The sequence below is a fragment of the Phycodurus eques genome, chromosome 4 (genome assembly GCF_024500275.1).
Source record: "Phycodurus eques isolate BA_2022a chromosome 4, UOR_Pequ_1.1, whole genome shotgun sequence".
NCBI lineage: Eukaryota > Metazoa > Chordata > Actinopteri > Syngnathiformes > Syngnathidae > Phycodurus > Phycodurus eques.
The window spans coordinates 10,843,158-10,864,910 of NC_084528.1; the positions used below are offsets into that span (position 1 = coordinate 10,843,158).

At 39.7% G+C, this 21,753-nt stretch overlaps 2 protein-coding genes across 2 annotated transcripts; one reads left to right on the forward strand and one right to left on the reverse strand.

Moving 5' to 3' along the window:
* The first annotated feature begins 659 nt into the window (after positions 1–659).
* Positions 660–10,289, forward strand: cmtm8b (CKLF-like MARVEL transmembrane domain containing 8b). The gene is made up of 4 exons (XM_061673923.1): positions 660–862; positions 4,634–4,807; positions 5,099–5,218; positions 9,792–10,289. The coding sequence occupies exons 1-4, from the start codon at positions 731–733 to the stop codon at positions 9,876–9,878; spliced, it is 513 nt and encodes a 170-aa protein (XP_061529907.1). The 5' UTR covers positions 660–730; the 3' UTR covers positions 9,879–10,289.
* Positions 10,168–11,940, reverse strand: LOC133401921 (zymogen granule membrane protein 16-like). Its single transcript, XM_061675451.1, has 5 exons — positions 11,923–11,940; positions 10,787–10,905; positions 10,636–10,672; positions 10,357–10,449; positions 10,168–10,252 (listed from the first exon to the last, which is right to left on the reverse strand). Exons 1-5 carry the CDS (start codon positions 11,938–11,940, stop codon positions 10,178–10,180), a joined length of 342 nt encoding a protein of 113 aa, XP_061531435.1. The 3' UTR covers positions 10,168–10,177.
* Positions 11,941–21,753: the final 9,813 nt, after the last annotated feature.

Sequence of the window (21,753 nt, forward strand, 5' to 3'; positions counted from 1 at the left end):
GGCATACATCATAGTTGTCTTGCCTATCGGCTCCATGCGTCATCAGCAAAATTGTCTCTGTCAATGTGTCCTGGGAATAAACACGCAAATGCATTCACACAAACAATGCAGGGAATGCTGGGATACTGATGACAAGAAAAGTGTCTCGAATACATTTAAATCCATCGCTTGACCAAATTCTAGTCATTGCAGTGTTCAATATAGCAAACAATTTTTTAATTGAATGCCAAGGGAGGACGCATGTTGGAGTAGTTGTCGGGCCGTGTGACTCACAGTCAAAGGTTCTGGATTCGAAACTCGACACAGAGCTTCCTGTGTGGAGTTCACATTTTCTGTCTATGCTTGTGTGAGTTTTCTTCAGCTCCTCTGGCTTCCTGCCACAGAAGATACTGAATTGGATGAATGTTTGACTTTGCTGTATGTGCCCTGTGATTGCCTGCTGATCTGTCCAGGGTAAACCCTGCTTCTTTCCCAAATAATGCTGTGATAGGCTACAGCAGACCCGAAACCTTAAACAGGATAAGTGATGGAAAATAGAATGAATGCCAAGTAAACTGGGAACTACTGTATACTCAAACGTTTATGCAGTGTGTCCTGTATATGAGCAAGTACAGTATTTATCAGATTCAAAAGGGGGGTGGCCTTGTTGGTTTCCGGCACTGGAACAAAACTTCCTCTACAACAGCATCTGTCTCGCTGAGAGGACAAAGACAATCTATACGAGTGCATCATGGAGAGAAACTCAATCGTGTTAGACCACAGGCCTCCCACTCCACCACAGTGCAGCATCTCACCATCCACCTTGGCCTTTGACCAACGATTCACCTCGACAGCTAAGGGCATTCTCCTTATGGCAGAAATAGTAAGTTTGTATTTAAATTTGTATTCATTGCGGTTCTGTGACTGTGTATCATCATTAAGAAATATGTTCAAAGGCGATGAAAGATCTAAATTCAGAGAACTGTTAAGAAACTGATGGAATGCCCTTAAATTGAAAAATAATTTGGGATAATTCCTATACAATTAAGGAGTGCTTAGTGTCTTCATTTTGTGGGCATGTCATATGTTTGCCCTGCCACTAGTTGCAATATAGAATTCATGGAGCACTTCAGTAAACTAGAAACTGACGGCTCTATGCCTTTGGAACAGAGAGTGGGCAGAAAGTGAAAGTCAGAAACGGGCACGAAGGGAATAGAACAGGAATAGAAACAACAATAGCTCTAGTTTTGTAGATGACACATCTGCGGCGGGGGCACATATGCCAACGGATCCTGATTTTCCTGCAAGGGCAAGGCTCACTGCACGTGTTTGCCAATTGGGCAGACTGGTCTGCATCAAGCTGGGTGTTCTCCTTGGAGATGTGCCCGAGATGCGTTGTGACAATTTGGTGGCAGAAAGTTGGTCTAAACTCATACCTGTTAAGACCACATCTAACTTTTGGCGCAGCTGGTCTAAGGCGATTTTGGTTAATTTGATTGTGGCATAAATATGTGAACAGTGGACATCAAACCCTCTGAATCATTGTGGAAATTAATTAACTAAAAGCATTATTATGTTATAGCCCAGAGTTACCTGTGATAGGCTCCAGCATGCCCTTGACCTTAGTGAGGATAAGCGGTATGGAAAATGGATGGATTGCATTATAATATAACTTATCAGTTTTATCTTTAATATATTTAGTTGTTTTGTAGAAAAATGTGGAGCTACAGTAAATGCTTTTCAATAGATAAACAACAAAAGAAGATACTACACATAATATTAATTTATCTTAATCTACTCTACATAGCCAATTATTGGATGTAAACATAAGTTGTAACTTTCATTCAACCAAAAAGATAAATCCATTGTAGGCCAAAGTCCTAAAGAAAATATTTATTGTTATTATTATTACTATTATTATTAATATAATTATTAGTAGTAGAATCAGTAGTAGAAGTAGTATATATATATATATATATATATATATATATATATATATATATATATATATTCTTTTTTTCATTATTTAACTTTTTTAGGTCCCAAAACTGAGATGGCTTTTCCCCCCCAAATAGTCTAAAATAAAACTCAAAAAGAAATCTTGAGCAAATAGGATGCTAATCAAAAACATAGCACTCTTCCTCCTCTGCCAGCTTATTGTCTTGCTTCCTTCCCAAATCAGCGAAGTAAAACAAGTCATGACGGATTTTCTCAAAAAACAGTGTTGGAAGTGGAAACTTGACACACTCTTGGGATGCATTATTTGAAGGTGATGTTAAGGTGTTGTTCTTAAACATGAAGGCAGAGCTGGGGGAACTTGAGTCAATTGACTTGATTTGAGTCGACTCGAGTTGCCAGTTTTATGACTTGCGACTTGCTTGCCAAATACTTCAACAAGACCTTGGCTTGACTTTAGACTTAGTAGCCAAGAGACTTGACTTGACAAGTCATTTCGTTTAGAGTTGGAAATCTGCATTTTAAATCAGATATTTTCCCTTTTTTCTTTTTTGAAAGAAAGGAAGAAACGTTTTGGGGGTCATTCGCGGCAACCTGGCAACACAGTCTCCATGGTTGCGCACTTGCCAGTGTGAAGTAGCCACCTGCATGACCAACGATGGAAGGCGCTTCGAAAATAATAAAATTCAGATTCAAGGATTATGCTGTGGATGAAGTCTCCAAAAATCGGATGGCAACGTGCATGGTTCGCGACTTGCGCATTAAAGACACAACAACAACGATGTCGAACTTCATCCAAAAACTCACCAAGACGTATGCTAATATAACAGTTTAGCTAGCTGGTCAAACATTGAGTTTCATAGACTGGTTTGGGAATTAAAAATCAAAACGATATTATTGTGAACGTTTTAGTACATAACTAGGGGTGGGACGGTTTACGATAATTGTCGGAACCTTCCATGACGAAAGAGTCTCGATAGAAGATGCCCGATGTGCTATTGGTTTGCTGTCTGGGATCACTTTGCATGACGATCACGGTGATAATAAAAGACGTTGACACAAGTGTGTTCCACCATTAGTAAATACAGCACAAATGGTGAGTAGCTACGTGTGAATATAATATTCATACTACTAAACATGTTTATTGAAATGTCATCTGTTGTGTCGGCTCTGTGACATAGCTTTCTGTACTATGTTTTTAAAATTGAGACCACAGTATATGAACTATCCATCCATCCAGTTTCCGTCCCGCTTATCCTCACTAGGGTCTCGGGCATGCTGGAGGCTATCCCGGCTATCTTCGGGCGAGAGGCGGGTTACACCCTCAACTGGTCGCCAGCCAATCGCAGGGCACATATAAACAAACAACCATTTGTGCTCATATTCACACCTACGGGTAATTTAGAGTCTTCAATCAACCTACCACAAATGTTTTTGGGATGTAGGAGGAAACCGGAATACCTGGAGAAAACCCACGCAGGCACGGGGAGAACATGTAAATCCACACAGGTGGGGCTGGGATTTGAAGTCCGGTCCTCAGAACTGTGAGGCAGATGTGGTAACCAGTCATCCACCGTGCCACCTGGGATTTCTTCAATGTTATTTTATCATTTACTTTCACCACATGGGACACAATAACGAGGAATCCAACTGGCAGTGTCTTTGATCACTGCTGGGTGGGGGGGGTGATCATTTTCCATTCATAAGGAGTAAGTGACCATGTTCAATTGTTCAACAATCAACAATCAATTCCTTCCCCCAGTCGCATTGTGGGAGTCATAAGGAACTTGCAGACTTTCTTGGTCATCCTGGGTGTCTCCACAGTGAAGACTTCCTTCTTAGGTTTTGCAAGGGGAGAAAGACCAAGCTTTATCTGGATAAGTGTCAGTATGTCATCCGGTGACACGGGGCTCTTGTCCAAAGGAATAGGTCAGTCTTTGTGTTCATGTTCATGTCATTTTTGTTTGTACTTCTCAGTTAGAATCGCATATGTATGTGAAACACCATTATGAAACTAAACTACGATTTTGAACAAACATAACCTTAAACAGTTAAGAATTGTTAAATCAAAATATGTAAAACTGTTTGAAACTGCACTATTGTGTCAAGATTTGGCATCTTGAAGAAAAAGGGAAATTCAAACTTTTAATTTTTCTCAAGTTCAGCACATTATTGGGAGACGTACTATCTATTTTTAATAACTTGCTCTTCTTGTGAAATGCTACTTTTATTTCGTAAATGAGAGAACATTATTAAGAGAACAGAATTTTATTGTGGTTAATGCTGTAAACATACTTCCTGTGCTCGTGTACTGTATTAAAAAAAGAGACTGAAATAACACTACAAATCTAATGGTGACTTTCACCTTTTTATCAAAATAGTGTATTGTTTTAAAAATCGGTCCAAAAACGTGAAAAAAGCAATTTCTGTCTTGGTTGGCTGTTTATGAAATGTTGTGCTGGCACGACATTCGCCTAACCCCTACATCCTGTGCATTGCCTGGGGGCTAAACCACACCTATCCATAAAACGTAGTGACACACCTGACAAGGCATTTAAAAAAAATATATATCTAATTATTGGCTCTTATGGACTAAAACTTGACTGTTACGGGTCCACCTGGGTCCAAATTTTGTTCAATTTTCTTCAAGTTAAGATGACAACCCAACAGTCTCCTCCTCTCCTCTCATTTCCTGCAGGTCTGTGGGATGTTGGTGTGGATTCTGCTAGCAGGCACAGAATATTTTCAGCTCTCTGCTCTCTGCTGGGTTATGTTTGTTTCCATCTCATGCTGGGTCATGACCATTTGCCTCTTTATTATCTATCTCACTGGAGTCCAAAACAGGACACCCCAAGTGCCCTGGACGACACTGGTAAAACACAATTAACTAATTCACTAACAGAGCATCTGTGACGTTTATGTTGAAATCCAAGACTGCAAATGATACAAAAAAACTGTGCAGCTTCGGAATATGACTTTGGGTTTATGTTATGGTTATCATTCTTCGGGAGAAACAAAATGTACGATTGTTCTAAGACTAAGCTGCATTCAGTCAGTCTAATAATATGTTGAATGATATACTTTCACAGTGATTGATGGTCCTGATTTGATATTCAAGACTAGTTTTGCTTTTCATCTGTGTTTTTATGTGTGTCCTTTCTAGTCTCTGTGTTTAAACAGCAGTGCCACAGCTCTGTATCTGCTGACAGCAGTGCTGGAAGTCCTCTCGCTGCAGAGTAGCGTTGCTGGGCGACACACCTACAGCTGCTGGACTGCATCTGCAGTAAGAGCTACTGTGTCATAAACATTTGAATGACCACGCTATACGCCATAGTCTACATACTGTACATAGCAATAGAGTCTGAAGAGACAAAGGCAATCTTTCAACAAAGGTTTTCTCAAAGTGGATGTACAGTAGATGTATTGGATCGCTGCATTCATTTGCTGCTATTCAAAGCAGTTATTGCAGTGAGAATAAAGGAATTCTTGTTAATATTAATCAGGGCGAGCAGTGTTTTAATATCGTTTACCAAAGGGCCGTGACTTAAAGGAGTAGTGGAGGGGGTCCTAAGGGATCAGAAAAAAACAAAAACAAACAAAAAAAACAAAAAACACTGTGATCATTGAGCTACTGTACAGTACAGCTCGGATAGATGTGTTTGTGGTTAGTTAACTATTTGGTTGGTTTGATAATTTCGCTGGGGAACAATTTGAAAAAAAAAATTGTTGTTAGCTTTTCATGCTGATTAAAACTAAAAATTTGGTATGCTGATTCCAAAATTGCAGTCAGTTTTTTTTTTCGAGCACGTCGAGTCTTTTCTCCACATCTTACCCTCCAGATAAGCAAAATTCCACTGATTAACTGTAGTAAGACTTGCCAGCTGATTACGATTGGACTCAGCAACAGCTACATGGCAACTTGTTTGTGCAGTCACAATTGAGACAGTGCTGTGAGAGGTGTGTGCAGCTCCCAATAAGTCAGTACTATCAATATCTGCAAACAGAAAGCTAGCATAGTAGGAATTAAGATAATTAGTGCTGGCCTTTCTCTTAACCTTGTAACCATGGGCATACCGTTGTAAGTTCTATTTTGTTTTATGCTTTTTTTTTTATTTTTTTTTTTTTTTTTTTAGTTTTCAAAGCATTTCCATCTTAGTGTTTTATTTACATAGAGTATGTATAGACTGTATTTCCTTTGTTCCACTTTGTTCTCACTTTGTTCAAAAACTTGACAAGATAGAGAAAAACTGAGATCAGTTTTGGATATCGCACACAAAAAAAATTGTTACAAACAGCTGTCAGACCTAACTGAACAAAAAATTGGTTCCCCAGTGTAATCAATGCAGGGCAGTTTTCTGTTTGATTTTGAAGAAGTTCTATTAGAATAAAATGTTGAAAGTAAAAATACATTAAATCAGTGACCTATGGAGGGGAAAAAAAAGTCTGGAAAAAAAAAACCTTTTTGTTTAACTTTTTTTTTTCCTATGTTGCCTTGGGGTCCCCACAGTGGTTTTTGTAAGCGGAGTCGATATGTTGTGTGAATGAGAATTGCATACTGTAAATATTCACAAAGACTGTTGTGAAAAAGCCTAAGCCACCGTTGGATTTGTTGTTTTAGCAAAGCTACAGCAACATTGATTGTCTATACCTGAGAATAACGTTTCCATTGGCTTAAGTGACAAGAGAAAGTATTAATATAGGGATAATGACAAAATGATGGATTGCCTATGACGTCACCACTTGGCACGCTGCCAGCGCACGTGTCCGATGACATCATCACTTGGCACGCTGCCAGCACACATGCGCAATGACGTCACGTCCGATGGACACAAAATGACGTCACATCAGCTGCAAAGAATGAGGTCATCACGTGACTTGTGCACGTGACATTGGGTGTCCGAGATTTTTGAGGGTAGTGTCCAGAGGTCACAACCCCACACCTGTAGAGAACGAGGTACTCACGTGGCTTTAGCAGGTGACATCGGGTCTCTGAGATGTTAGAAGATCTGGAAAAAAATGAGTATTTAGCCACGAACATGTGTTTTCTCTGAAACGCTGAGCGGGCCATCAGTCTCAAAAAGCATCACTGAACAAGCCCAGACATGTTCTCATTTTCAAGGCTCTTACCAAAAAACATGTCCAAGTGTAAAGCATTAGGTGATGAACATAAAAATCTAAAGCATAAACATGTCAGTTCTACATTTCATGAGGGAGTTTCCGAGGTTCTTATCAAAAAGCATGCCTAGACATGTTTTTGTTTTTCAAGGACATCTTCTCATTCTCAAGGCTCTCATCAAAAACAAGTGCAGGTGTAATGCGTTATTCCAAAGGATCTAAAGTATAACATTTCATGAGGGAGTTTCCGAGACTCTTATCGAAAACATGCATAGACATGTTTTTGTTTTTTGAAAACATGCCCAAACATGTTGAATCTTTTGGGATTCATCCAAATATCTTCACTCTGTTAGGAAGAGGGTCTCCTTTTTTAAATTGCACATGTGTGTGTGTGTCTCATTTTCTTTTATAAAATGTTGAAACAAGTTGTTTTATGTATTTAGTGAAGATACATTCCAAAGTTTAAAGTATAGTTTCATTTTTTGCACTTCATTACCACCCAGTACAAAACCTGTGTGTGTGTGTGTGTGTGTGTGTGCGCGCGCGTGCGTGCTTGTGCGCGCGCGCCTGTGCTAATCGAGATGTTTAGATTTTGTTTTTCCTCCATGAACCTGTATGCATCATCTCATGTACATGTATGATCCGAAAGTCATGTTGAGTGGTGCTTGTGCTTACACAAGGTGAAGCGCAAACATGAACTAACATTCACGATAAAACACGTAATTAACTGTAACTATTTACAAATGATGTCACTGATGGTGTAGTGGTGCACACGTCTGACTTTGGTGCGGGCAGCGTGGGATCAGTTCCCACTCAGTGACGGTGTGAATGTGAGTGCGAATGGTTGTCCGTGTCTATATGTGCCCTGCGACTGACTGGCGACCAGTTCAGGGTGTAGTCCGCCTTTCGCCCGAAGTCAGCTGGGATAGGCTCCAGCGCCCCGCGACCCTAACCAGGATAAGCGGTGTTGACAATGGATGGATATTTACAAATGGGCGGCACGGTGGACGACTGGCTAGAGCGTCTGCCTCACAGTTCTGAGGACCCGAGTTCAATCCCCGACCCCGCCTGTGTGGAGTTTGCATGTTCTCCCCGTGCCTGCGGGGGTTTTCTCCGGGCACTCCGGTTTCCTCCCACATCCCAAAAACATGCATGGTAGGTTAATTGAAGTCTCTAAATAGTCTCTAAATAGGTACGTAGGTATGAATGTGAGTGTGAATGGTTGTTTGTTGATGTGTGCCCTGCGATTGGCTGGCAACCAGTTCAGGATGTACCTAGCCTCCTGCCCGATGAGAGCTGGGATAGGCTCCAGCACGCCCGCAACCCTTGCGAGGAGAAGCGGCTTGGAAAATGGATGGATGGATATTTACAAATGCAGCGAGGCATGCTGGGAAAGTCCTTCTACTCTTCAATTTCAAATGTCTGACAAACTAGTTGCATTACCGCCACAGCCACCTGTGAAATCTTGATGTAAGGTACTGTAAAGCAGTTAACCCAAACAATTTCTCATATTTAAACTACCGCATTTCACGACCATAAGGCGCACTTAAAAGTCTTACATTTTCTCCAAAATGGACTGTAGATGTCGTTGTGTGACTTGATGAGCGCTCCGCTTTACTGACTGGGAGCATTTCCTGCCGACACGCTGCTTATATAGAGGCGTGTTTGTTGGCGAAATTGCCCAGCTGTTCATTTCGGATACAGAAGATGAGGACTTTGATGGATTTGTGGATGAGGCTCGATAAAAAAATAATAACGTGAGTACATTGTTAAATTCTTCAATAAAGTACAACCGAACCCAGTTTTGCTCCCGCTGCCTTTTGAAAAACATACGCTAGCATGAATGCTACCATATGTTTTCATCTAGCGTATGTTTTACCATGCCTGCGCCCAATAATATGGTGCGCCTTATGTATGCGTTAAATACAGAAATAGACCCCGTAACTGAGACTGCACCTTTTAATACGGTGCGCCTCATGGTCGTGAAAATACGGTATATATTGCAAAATTTTAATTTAGTCAAGTTTCATTGGTTTAGCAATTCACAGAATTATGCAGGTTTTAAGGCATCTGGATACATCATTGAACTGAAATTAAATGCGTAGATGTAGATACTTAAAAATAGACGATACCAACATGATGTCATGTTCGATGAACACTCAGGCTCTCTAAGTTACTGTATTTTAATGTGGTACAATATAGTGGTAATGCAGAACTAGGTTTTTTTATGGTGGTCAATGGTGTAAAAAGGTTGAAAACCATTGGCATATTAATATAAAAATGTAGAGAAATGATGGTGATATGTCCAGAAAATATGTATCACACACAATGCATAGATGCTTTATACAGAAAATCAAGAGCAACTGGTAATAAAAGATTTTGCATCAACAACTTGGTCTAGAAAACGATTGGGAAATTGATCGTGCAGGTTATGATTTTGTTTGTTTGTTTTGATGAGCGAGAATAAAATGGTTCAGACAATAGGGTTTTGTGTTTTAACCGTTGAGAAATACTGTATCGGGACAAAAGTTGTGGGCTACCAAAAGTGAAACTACAGAACAACAAAATATAGGAATGATATTTTACAGACCTGGCTTAATGCACTGGGGCTGAGTCATGTGGAAGGAAAGGGCATTTTCCAAACTGATCCTCACAAAGTTGTCTGCATAGAGCTAGTATTATTAACAGGAACATTGTATTGTTTTCTTAAAATAGTTTCTTCATTTTTACCACTTTTTCAGTGTTTTGCCATCCTGACTACCGTGTGCTATGGAGGTAGCAGTCATCTCAGCTACCAGGCCTGGAAAACCACCAAAGAAGAGCTCTAATGTCATGTCTTCTTTTCTGTCTTTGTCAGGCGTATCATAGTCTTAACCTTAACAGCTATCATAACTCATATTTACTGATTGTTTTATAACATTATGATGTAAACATTATTTGTACCAGCATATTTGGTAAACTATAAATAAAAGTGAATTTATGCAGTGATTATGTAATTAAACACGAGGTCAAGTTTTAAAAGCATGATTATATTTAATGCCTGATGGACAAGTATACATTTTATTCATCATTACTTAAGTCAAGCTGGCATACTTGTTTAGGTTAGTGGCATTTATCGGCATGCTTGTCACTCCCCAATGAGCTCCCATTGCAGTAATCCCATTTCCGTTGAAGCGGCCACTGAGGAGTCGGAGCTCGGCATCTGGAAAGATTGGATAAAAGTTAAAGGAAGTCTGCAAAAATACATCAAAAGTTAATATGGAGTTGTTGAGATTAATTTTAATACTGTGTTTTGTTAATCATCACCTTCTCCTGTCCCCGCTGGCAACAAATCAAAAGGCGGCCTTTGCTGGTCACGAAGATCAACTGCAAGCTGAAGTTAGAGTATTTCCCAGACACCTAAAATACGGAAACCAATGTCAGCATTTCAAACATGTGAGCCCTGAATAGTAATGGAGAAGTAGTGGATTTTGAAACAAGTTTGAACCAGGGCTTCAATACAAAGTTAGTCCATGGAAAATGAATCTGTGAACAATTGTTTCTCCTTTGTGCAAATGTATTTCTTGCGGGGTGTGTTTGGCCCACCACATTGGTCCACACGTATTCACAGCGCAGCTGAATTCTGGAACAAAATACAAATACATAAATAGAAACACATTTAAACACAATTGGGATGTTATCGTACAGATAAAACTGAAGCGCAAATTTTGAGTCAATTGAAGGAGAAGAGACCTACCCAACGATGAAAGCTTTGAACGCTTCCCAAACCCGAACTGCTGTTATTCTGCCTATTCCTTCTGTTACGAATGTGTTCCCACCACCACTTCCAACAGTAGGGGAAAATGAGTGGTGGTCCTGGACAGTTGCAGGGTGAGTTACACAATCGAGGCGTTAAACTATTGTTGCGTCTTGACACAAATTCATTAACATCCATCAATTCATTTTCAACACCGTTTATTCTGGTTAGGGTCGCAGGGTGCCGGAGCCTATCCCAGCTGACAACAGGCAAAAGGCGGACTACACCCTGAACTGGTCGCCAGTCAGTCGCAGGGCACATATAGACACGGAAAACCATTCGCACTCATAGTCACGCTGCCCACACCAAAGTAAGGCGAGCGTACCGCTACACCATCGGTGACCGTTCACTAACATTAATAACTATTTTTAAAATAAATTAAAAATATATTTTAAAAAATATTTTAACATTCACTTTGAGAAAAGTGAGGACGTGCCAGGCAAGTTCCACAGAGCATGATAAGGAACATGTACAAAATCATTGTGGTGGTTGCAGCGGCTCAGCACTGAAAGAGTCAGTAAACATCACCTTTAGTAGAATAAGTAAAATAATCCTTCAATAAGATCCCAGAGTCATTCAAACAAACAAAAGCAAGCATAGTTCGAAGGAACAGTGAGATGCATTACAAACAATAAACTATATATTCATATTTAAATATATACATGTATTACAAAGTTTAAATTTTACCTTTGACTCACGTGAATAAAAAATACAAAACACTTGAAAAAAAGTGAACCAGGTGGCAGAACAATGGGCTCCAATCAACTGCCTCAGTACAGTTAATGCGCACTCTTACACCTCAGACCCTTTCAGTGCAAGAGCATACACAAATCCAAACATAAATACTTTACCACATCCTGGGAAAATATGCTGTAACAGGAAACTATGAACTGTATGACAGACGAAGGAATTTAACTCAGGCTTTTGTTGTACCTGGTTCTACTGGAATAAGCATCTTGGCCTGTGTGCATGATTCCACACACCCAAGTGGAATTCTTTAACTCCTGCTTGCATTCTACTTTACAGTCATCCTTGTCATATGTCACGTGGCCTTTGTCATCGCATGTTATCGTTACCTCCTCAGTGGTTTTCATTTATATAAAAAATAATAATAATAAAAAAAAACATTTCAATGCTTTTCACAAGACGACTCTAGAGGTCAGTGTTTGATCATTGTCACTAGAGATTGCATGCAAATGCATATCTGGGGGGGCTGTTACTGTCACAATACTGACACACTGCAAAGAGAAAAATAAGTTTAAGTCTAAAACCCTGGTTAATACCTAACAGCACATCATGGCAATTCGCTTGCAATAATGTTCCAAGTGTACTGGTGGGCCAAGACAGAAGTCTGATTGGATGCTTGTTAAGTCCCTGGCAATGCTGTGACATCATTGCTGCATCAGTTTTCTAATCTTCTTGCACAAGTCTAAAAGTTTGGTACCGTTAAGAGTTTGGGATGAGAGGAATAACAACTCAAGTTACGCCTGACAAGTGACACATTTTGTTGTTTTACGATGGGGAGGAAGACACTCACACAAAAAGACATTGTCCTGAAGTCCTATTAGCTGTTGCGTAATGCAGCTACAGTAATCACCCATATAGCATACTAATCTGTAGTTCTTCCTTTTGATCACGTGGTGTCAGTATAAGGAGCAATTCCTCCAGAACAAAGCAGCCAATAAATATTTCACTAACCAACACGTTTTTTTTCCATCTTCGAATAGGGCAAAGAACAGAATGCGTTTCACCTATAAAAGGAGTAGGTTTACTTCACTGTTTCATCGCTGGAATGTTTTATTTTAAAAACGGAACAGAGCTCTCACTTTTTAAAATGGGAATAGTAAGTCATCTTATTCTTCCAAATACATTCTAATTGCATCGTTTTGATTATTTCCTACAGGTCATTCTGGTTTATCACGGTACGGCAAACTGACATCAAAAACCCATTTTCACACGGACACAGACCTCTCATTCTTCCAAGACGAGGAGAAATCTGACACCCCATTTCCACGAGTTACATAAACGAAAAAAAAGTGATGTTGCGTCATTGCATGAAAGTGTTTGTAACTTTGGCGTCTAAAGCAGACCGCAACATATTCAAGATCATTTATCCCATCATCTGTCCTGTAGGCAAACCTTAACAGGATTTAAAATGGGGCAATAAATGAACCAAATGTTTATTCAATGTTCAGTCAGTGAGTTTTGTTACCATGATTATATTAATGCGTTGACCATTTTAATCAGGTTGACATATTAAAGTAGTTTTGTTGGTAAAAAAAAAAAAAAAAAAAAAATTCTCAAAGTTCTGGGATTTCAGATGATTTGATTTGACTATGATGTCTTTGTGAGAGAATTAAGAAAACGCAACAATTTGCTTGTTACAGATCAGTATGATGACAAGAGATTCTCCATGTTTTCCTTTAATAACTCTGTGAAATGAGGTACGTATTTATTCTGTGTCTATCATAAATCAAATCACATACAGGGAGTGGGTTTGTACAGGGAGTGGGTTTATCATAAAGTTGTACAATCTAGTGCCATATTAGGACTGGCCTTGGTGGGGACAGCATTGTACGGTAGTGGGTAGCACCTCTGCCTCACAGTTGAGAGGTCCTGGTTGATAATCTCAGGCCCTCTTTTGAAAGGTTTGCATGTGTCCGCATTTGAGTGGGTTTTCTCTGGTTTCCTCCCACATTTCCAAAACACCTATATGCACATTCAGCTAATCAAATGCGACCAGCATCTGTCACATTATGAAAGCGGAAAGAGGTGCGTCATCGTCTTTTAACCAATAAATTAGAAAAGAAACACCTGAAACAGAATGTCCCTGTGTTATAAGGAAAGAAGACTTTTCTCCATTGAGTACCTATAATCTTCCTTGTCTTTCAATTAGTCAATGAGCAATAAACTGTTGTATTTATCCATCCATCCATCCATTTTCTGAGCCGCTTCTCCTCACTAGGGTCGCGGGCGTGCTGGAGCCTATCCCAGCTGTCATCGGGCAGGAGGCGGGGTACACCCTGAACCCGTTACCAGCCAATCGCAGGGCACATAGAAACAAACAACCATTCGCACTCACAGTCATGCCTACGGGCAATTTAAAGTCTCCAATTAATGCATGTTTTTGGGAAGTGGGAGGAAACCGGAGTGCCCGGAGAAACCCCACGCAGGCACGGGGAGAACATGCAAACTCCACACAAGCGGGGACGGGGATTGAACCCCGCACCTCAGAACTGTGAGGCTGACGCTCTAACCAGTCGTCCACCGTGCCCCCTGTTGTATTTATTTAGTGTTTTATTTCTTTATAATAGTGTGTTTTCACTCATTTCTATATAGCACTATATTTTTACCCACACACTGATAAAAAAGGTAAATATAATTTAATTTTGGGCCTGGAACGGATTAATTGCATTTCCATTAATTCCAATGGAAAACATTACCTCTGGTTCAGAACGTTTCGGGTTACAAACGGGGTCATGGAACCAATTAGGTTTGTAACCCGAGGTTCCACTGTAAATTTAATTTCATATTCTTAGTGGTTGTTCATTTAACCTTAAAACGTGTGGATATACTTCTTTTGTGATGTGATCACTGAAAAAAAAACGATCACTCCAATATATTTTGTGACGAAGCAAGACTATTTACGACTCGCTTAACCCAAAAAAAAAAAGACCTGACTCGACTTGTTTGAAATTTTGTGGGAACTTGACTTGCTTTTTTTTCCCATAGTAAGTTGAAACTTGAAGGTTAAGACTTGAGACGACTTGCAACAACACAAAGTGACAACTCCCACCTATGCAGAGAACTGTTTCTAAAATGTCTGATGACTGTCTGGTGGAGCTCAACAAGCCAAACTTTTAGAAACGACGATCACTGTGATGCAGTGCTGCTCTTCACCGGTGCATACAACACTTACATTAATAAAGATTGTTAAATTACAACCTCTTCGATATCATTTTAAATGTTCTTTTACCTTTGTAAAGGTAAACATTATTATTATTTTTTTCTCCCCATTGAACTCTTTTTGGCGCCACGGTGGACGACTGGTTAGAGTGTCTACCTCACAGTTCTGGGGACCGGGGTTCAATCCCCGGCCCCGTCTGTGTGGAGTTTGCATGTTCTCCGTTCTTCGCCTGCGTGGGTTTTCTCCGGGCAGTCCGGTTTCTTCCCACATCCCAAAAACATGCATGGTAGGTTAATTGGCAACTCTAAATTGCCCATAGGTGTGAATGTGAGTGAGAATGGTTGTTTGTTTCTATGTTTCTATAGGAGTAGCGGCTCAGAAAATGGATTGATGGATGGTGAACTCTTTTCAATTGTGTAAGTGGTCATAAGCTTGTGACCGGTTAATGTATGATGAAGCAGAAGCAGAGTTCACCAGATCAAATACGTATATGACTGTATCACACAGGACGCAAATGTAACAAGACTCCCTTTTCCTGAAAGTTACATTTCATCAAGTTTGTGGCACAATAAGCTCAATTATTTACCTTGGGCCTTTGTTTTATTCAAGCTGCTTATATAGGAGAAAAGGGTTTGCGGAGAAGAACGGATGAGACGAATATAGAAGTTGAATGTAGAGTATGTTGCATTACTTTATTTGGCCTGCTAATGCAGTATCTACTTAATGTTTCTGAATGGCTGTATTTTTAGAATGGCAGAAAATCTTTACCGAAATTGGAATTTTTCTACACTTTCAACAGACACATTTTTTTCCACACTAAATGCCTTCTTCAACTTCAATAAGTTGATGATAAATTGAACAATAGTTACATACTTCTATATTTGTAATGTAATGTATAGTTGTACCACAAATCTGTATGAAATATAAAAAAACAAAGAAAACCAGCACTGACCTTTGGAGAGGATCTGGTTAAATTTTAGCTCTCGTGGAGCAAAGCAAAGCAAATTTATTTATATAGCAAATATCATACACAAGGTAACTCAATGTGCTTCACATGATTATCCATCCATCCATCCATCCATCCATCCATTTTCTGAGCCGCTTATCCTCACTAGGGTCACGGGAGTGCTGGAGCCTATCCCAGCCATCTTCGGGCAGGAGGCGGGGTACACCCAGAACTGTTTGCCAGCCAATCACAGGGCACACATAAACAAACAACCATTCGCACTCACATTCACACCTACGGGTAAATTAGAGTCTTCAATCAACCTACCACGCATGTTTTTGGGATGTGGGAGGAAACCGGAGTGCCCGGAGAAAACCCCCGAAGGCATGGGAACAACATGCAAACTCCACACAGGCGGGGCCGGGGATTGAACCCCGGTCCTCAGAACTGGCTTCACATGATTAACAAAGAAAAAAAAGCATCTTAGAAAAAAATAAAACAAAGAGAGAGTTTATAGACCCGTAGAAGAACTTTAAATCTATTTTAAAGCTGACTGGGAGCCAGAGTAAAGACTTTAGAATTGGAGTAATATGCTCTGACTTCTTTGTTCTGGTCAGAACCCGAGCTGCAGTGTTCTGAATGAGCTGCAGCTGTTTAATGCTCTCTTGGGGTATTACAGTCAGAAGACCATTACAACAGTCTAGTCTACTTGACATAAAAGCATGGATGAGCTTCTCCTGGTCTGCTTGGCACATGTAAGCCTTCACTCTGGATATGTTCTTCAGATGGTAGAAGGCAGTTTTAGTAATTGATTTGATATGACTGTTTAATTTATCAGTACACCAAGGTTTCGGACGTGGTCTTTGGTTTTTAAAGAGAGTCACTGCAGGTATTTACAAACAACAATCCTCTTTTCTTTCTTGACAAAAAAGATTATCTGAGTTTCGTTGTGGTTTAATTGAAGAAAAGTTCATCCATTTATCCGTTCATCTCTTTTAGACAACGGCACGACACCTCAATTGGACTATAGTCATCTGGAGAGTTCTGAAGCATTTGACCCAAGGGTAGCATCTAGAGGCTGAACAGAAGGGGTCCAAGAACTGACTCTTGAGAGACCCCATAGGTCATTGCCATTCGATGAGATTGAACACTTCCAACGGTTACAAAATAACTCCTTTCCTCCAGGTAGGACCTGAACCATTTAAGGACTGTTCCATTTAGTCCTACTCACATTTCCAACCTGTTCAGCAGTAGATTATGACTTACTCGAGGCTGTAGACTGGCACATCAGGAAAACACGCTTCTGTAAATGTTTAATAGTTTTACACATACTTAACATTTATGAGTGTGGAAAGACAGAATAAGATCTGAAAGTATAACAGCCTACGTGAGTTTGGAGTCCACTGCATCCCGCAAATGGGTCACAGTCTCTCGAAGACTGAAACCCAGCACACAAACACACACAGACTGGAAACTCTCTGCTGACTGCTCTAATTAATTTGGCTAAATACTTGGTTTTGTAATCCCCTTTAAGAATATGGAAAGGGGAGTGTACTAATTGGCTGCATGTGCTAAGAAATTTCTTTGGTAAAACCACCCTTTTATCTGTAGCCACAAACATTTTCTGTGAAGCAGAGGCTGTGAGAATACGACATACTTTCTTTGTGTCACTGAATAAAATTGTTCTGTATAAGAGTCAAGTGGTTGCTGCTGCAAAGGTTTTGTAACATTGTCATGACATAACATTCATTAAAGTTCAGTATCATCGCAAAGTGCCAAGTAAGCAGTTTATTTCAGAGGGTGTTAGGGGTAACCTTGGGACGCAACAGATAGTACGGTCCATATAGTTTTCCGTTACTGAGAAGAGTCATCGCAGTCCCATCCTGTTTTTTACCCCCCAAATTCCTGTTGCATAAACCTAAAGCCTGCCAAGTAGGACAGCCTTTCTGGCTGACTTCAGCTTTACCACAGATGGTAGCAATTATCTCTCTGCACTTCATTCTCCTGCTCCAACAGAGTGCAATTTTCGACCGGACTGCACTGACAGTATGTGCACGAATACACTTTGTGAGTTTTCGGTGAAAATCAATACCCCCCACAAGCTTCAACTGTGGTAATTTATCTTTAACCTTTAAACTGACACGTGCAGTCTAAAAAATAGCGTGTACAGGACATTTGTGTTATTGCACGATCAAATGCGAAAGCATGAGCTGCATCCATATTCATATCTTTACAGTCTACAATGCAATTTGACTCACTGTGTTGTAGGTATCACATTTATGTTGCTCCAAAATATAAGTACAAACCAAATTGCTTACAGCAAGTGTTTAAGCACCAGAATGTGCACAAGCATCTGTGCAATCCTAAATTGACTTCTGCTTTTGTTTTTTAAACCTGCATGTGCGTTTATCAAATTAGATTTATTATAACGATATCCTCCACCCAAAAGATGTGTGCTAATCCCTTCCTTGTCATTCACAGAATGAGACAAGTAAGAACCGGTTACAAAGGATTACAATACCCTGAACGAGAGCCTATGTAAAGTCTTATTCAGACTGATAAAACCTCCCAAATTATCTTTAAATACCCATAAATTATCATACTTAAAAGCACATAGAACAAATTTACCACAAAACAAAGCTTCCATTTTTGTAGCTATTTCGATTTTGTTTTTTTGTCATGCACCTCTCAAATAAATAATGGTTAACTTAATGTACAAATCAATGGAAAACAGTGTGTTTTCACGACAGGGTCCAAAAATCAAATTCCTGGGAAAAAAAGACAAATAAAATCTAAAACATTGAGGGATGCCAATGTGGATGTGTGTGTGCCAGCATGTCTGCCCTAGTGACTAGTGTGTCTTGTACCCAGAGTGGTGCATGTGTCGTATTCCTGTAATAATTTTTTGTTGATGTTTGATTGACTGTGTGCATGCAAGTTAGGGAGGATTTGCAAGAATTGGAGAAGAGTACAGAGAACACAATGATCCAGTAAGATCTGCTCCCAAAACCTACTGCCAAGGACATTATGAGTGAGGGTGTGTTTTTCCCAGAGATCCATATTAAAACTATATTTGCTGAAACCATTTTGTTGGATGCATTCATTTGTATGAAACACATTTACTAACTTCAACTTAAGTGACTCAACGTGACTTTTGTTACAGTTTGTACATTTTGGAAATACAAACACAAACAAATAATAATAATAAATCTGTTATGCCTGACAACCCTCAAACAGTATGCTTCTTTGAGTTTAATATAGGGTTTCAACAGCAAAGTTACAGGTGCATTTCAATAAATGTTGAATATCATGTAAAGCGTAATTTAGTTAGTTAAACTGAAAACGTGCAACTCATGACACAGTATATAGATGTATATGTATATAGATGCATGAAAAAATATGTGAACCCTTTGTAATGCTGCACAAATTGATCAAGAAATTTAATCACAACAAAAGACAGACAGTATTCCGTTTCCATGTTTTGACGCGACCCTTGTGAGGATAAGCGGCTCAGAGAATGGATGGATGGAAGCCTTAAAGAAACCAGTGGTCCGTTCACCAATTCTTATCCTTTTTTTATTTTTTATTTTTTTATCATCAGTGAGGTAGAGAGTGAGGCAGAGTTGAGCAATATTTTTGAGGTGATGAAGGAAAATCTCGCTGAGGCATTTGATACGGCCCTTGACTGTCTGTTGCAGGTCATATCTAAATTCAAGGCAGAGTTGGCACTGGGTCATGGAACCAACTTGCCAATGTGGCTAAACCGTATAAAAATCTCCTGGCCACACTTGTGTGTAGTTAGCCACAACATCATGTACAGTATGTTTATGTGGCTAAACCTTTAGCCATACTTAGCTAGTCCTTGTCACTAGGAAGCCGAACAGCTTTTGGGGTAAGTTCATTTTTCAGGATGATTCACTAAACACAACAAAATAAATTATTCTACAGTGTGACCAACACGACATTGGATATACAGCCAACAAATAAACAACTCTTTCCTGTTGGCCAGCACGAAACGGTATGAAAAAAAAGTCTTTATTTTACCAGGGGCTTTGTCTTACTGAAATAAGCAGGGGCGTCCATGAAAAAGACGTTGCTCTAATGGCAGCATATGTTTCTCCAAAACCTGTTGTATGTACCGTTCAGTATTAATGGTGCCTTCACAGATGTGTAAGTTACCCATGCCATTGGCACTAACACAGCCCCATACCATCACAGATGCTGGCTATTGAACTTTGCGTCCATAACAGTCCGGATGGTTCTTTTCCTCTTTGGCCCGGAGGACACGACGTCCACAATTTCCCAAAACAATTTGAAATGTGGACTCGTCGGATCACAGAACAGTTTTCCATTTTGCATCAGTCCATCTTAGATGAGCTCGGGCCCAGAGAAGCCGGCGGCGTTTCTGGGTGTTGTTGATAAATGGCTTTTGCTTTACATAGTAGAGTTTCAAGTTGCACTTATGGACGTCGTGCCGAACTGTATTTACTGACATTGGTTTTCTGAAGTGTTCCTGAGCCCACGTGGTTATATCCCTTACACATTGATGTCGGTTTTTGATGCAGTGCCGCCTGACGGTTTGAAGGTCACGGGCATTCAATGTTGGTTTTCGGCCTTGCCGCTTACATGCAGTGATTTCTCCAGATTCTCTGAACCTTTTAATGATATTTTCTACCGTAGATGATGAAATCCCTAAATTCCTTGCAATTGTACATTGAGGAACATTGTCCTTGAACTGTTTGACTATTTTCTCACGCACTTGTAAACAAAGAGGTTAAGCTCACCCCATCTTTGCTTGTGAATGACTGAGCAATTTAGGGAAGCTCCTTTTATACCCACTCATGGCACCCACCTGTTCCCAATTAGCCTGTTCCCCTGTGAGATGTTCCAAACAGGTGTTCGATGAGCATTCTTCAACTTTCTCAGTCTTTTTTGCCACATGTCCCAGCTTTTCTTTAATGTGTTGCAGCCATAAAATTCTAAGTGAATGATTATTTGCTAAAAACAATAAATTTATCAGTTTGAACATTAAATATCTTGTCTTTGTATTGTATTCAATTAAATATAGGTTGAACATGATTTGCAAATCAGCAAACAATAACACAATGTCCCAACTTCATTGGAATTGGGGTTGTACTTTATCTGTTGTTGAATTTCAATTTCTTTGTAATTTCATTTTAATTTTTTTTTTGATCTTTTGGCTGCCTTCATTTTGTCAAACAGGTTCTATTTCAGTGATTTCTTGATTTAACAGGTTGGATGAGTTCAGTGGAAATGAGCCAAAATAAATGTGAATAGCTGCAGTTAATTCATGGTTCAACAAGAGAGGGAATTACTTTTTCCACACAGGGCCAGGTACCTTTGAATATTTTTTCCCCTCAATACTTTACTTAGATTGTATTTGTTTGATGATCTAAACATTTAAGTGGTAAACTATGCAAAAATATATGAATTTGAGAAGGAGACCCATACTTTTTCACAGCACTGTAGAGTGATATGGGTTACTTGAAATCACAGTAGATTCACTAAATCAAAAGGGGCTATTAAGAAGTGCAGTGTAAATATAGCAGCATTAATGACTGAGGAGTAAAAATGTTGTGCATTAGTAAAGGAAAAGAGGAAATCATACAGTGTGAATGACCAAAATGGAAATGGATCAAATTGAATACAAGCAATTTAGCAACAGTCAACACAACAGTTTTCTGCTATCTCGCATGGAAAGGGGATTGTTTGAACTTTTGTACACTAGTATTTACTTTAACAGTAGATAGAACGTGAACAAGTACACGTATCTCTCGTAGTCCCATCCCCTTTTTGCTCCCCACCCCCCCCCCCCCAAAAATATCATGAACCTTACATAAGGTTAAAATAAAAGTCTCTAAGGCTAGCACTCTGAGCTCTGTCTTAGGCTGCAGACCTCAGCCACCACCCTCTCTTCTTCTCCAACAATATATCATTTTCAACAGGCTGATCTTTTCCCCCATGCTTCCTTTGGGTCCTTTTTCAGCCTGAAAGTAGGACAGAAAGAACTTAGAGACTGCAAGAGAAAAAAAA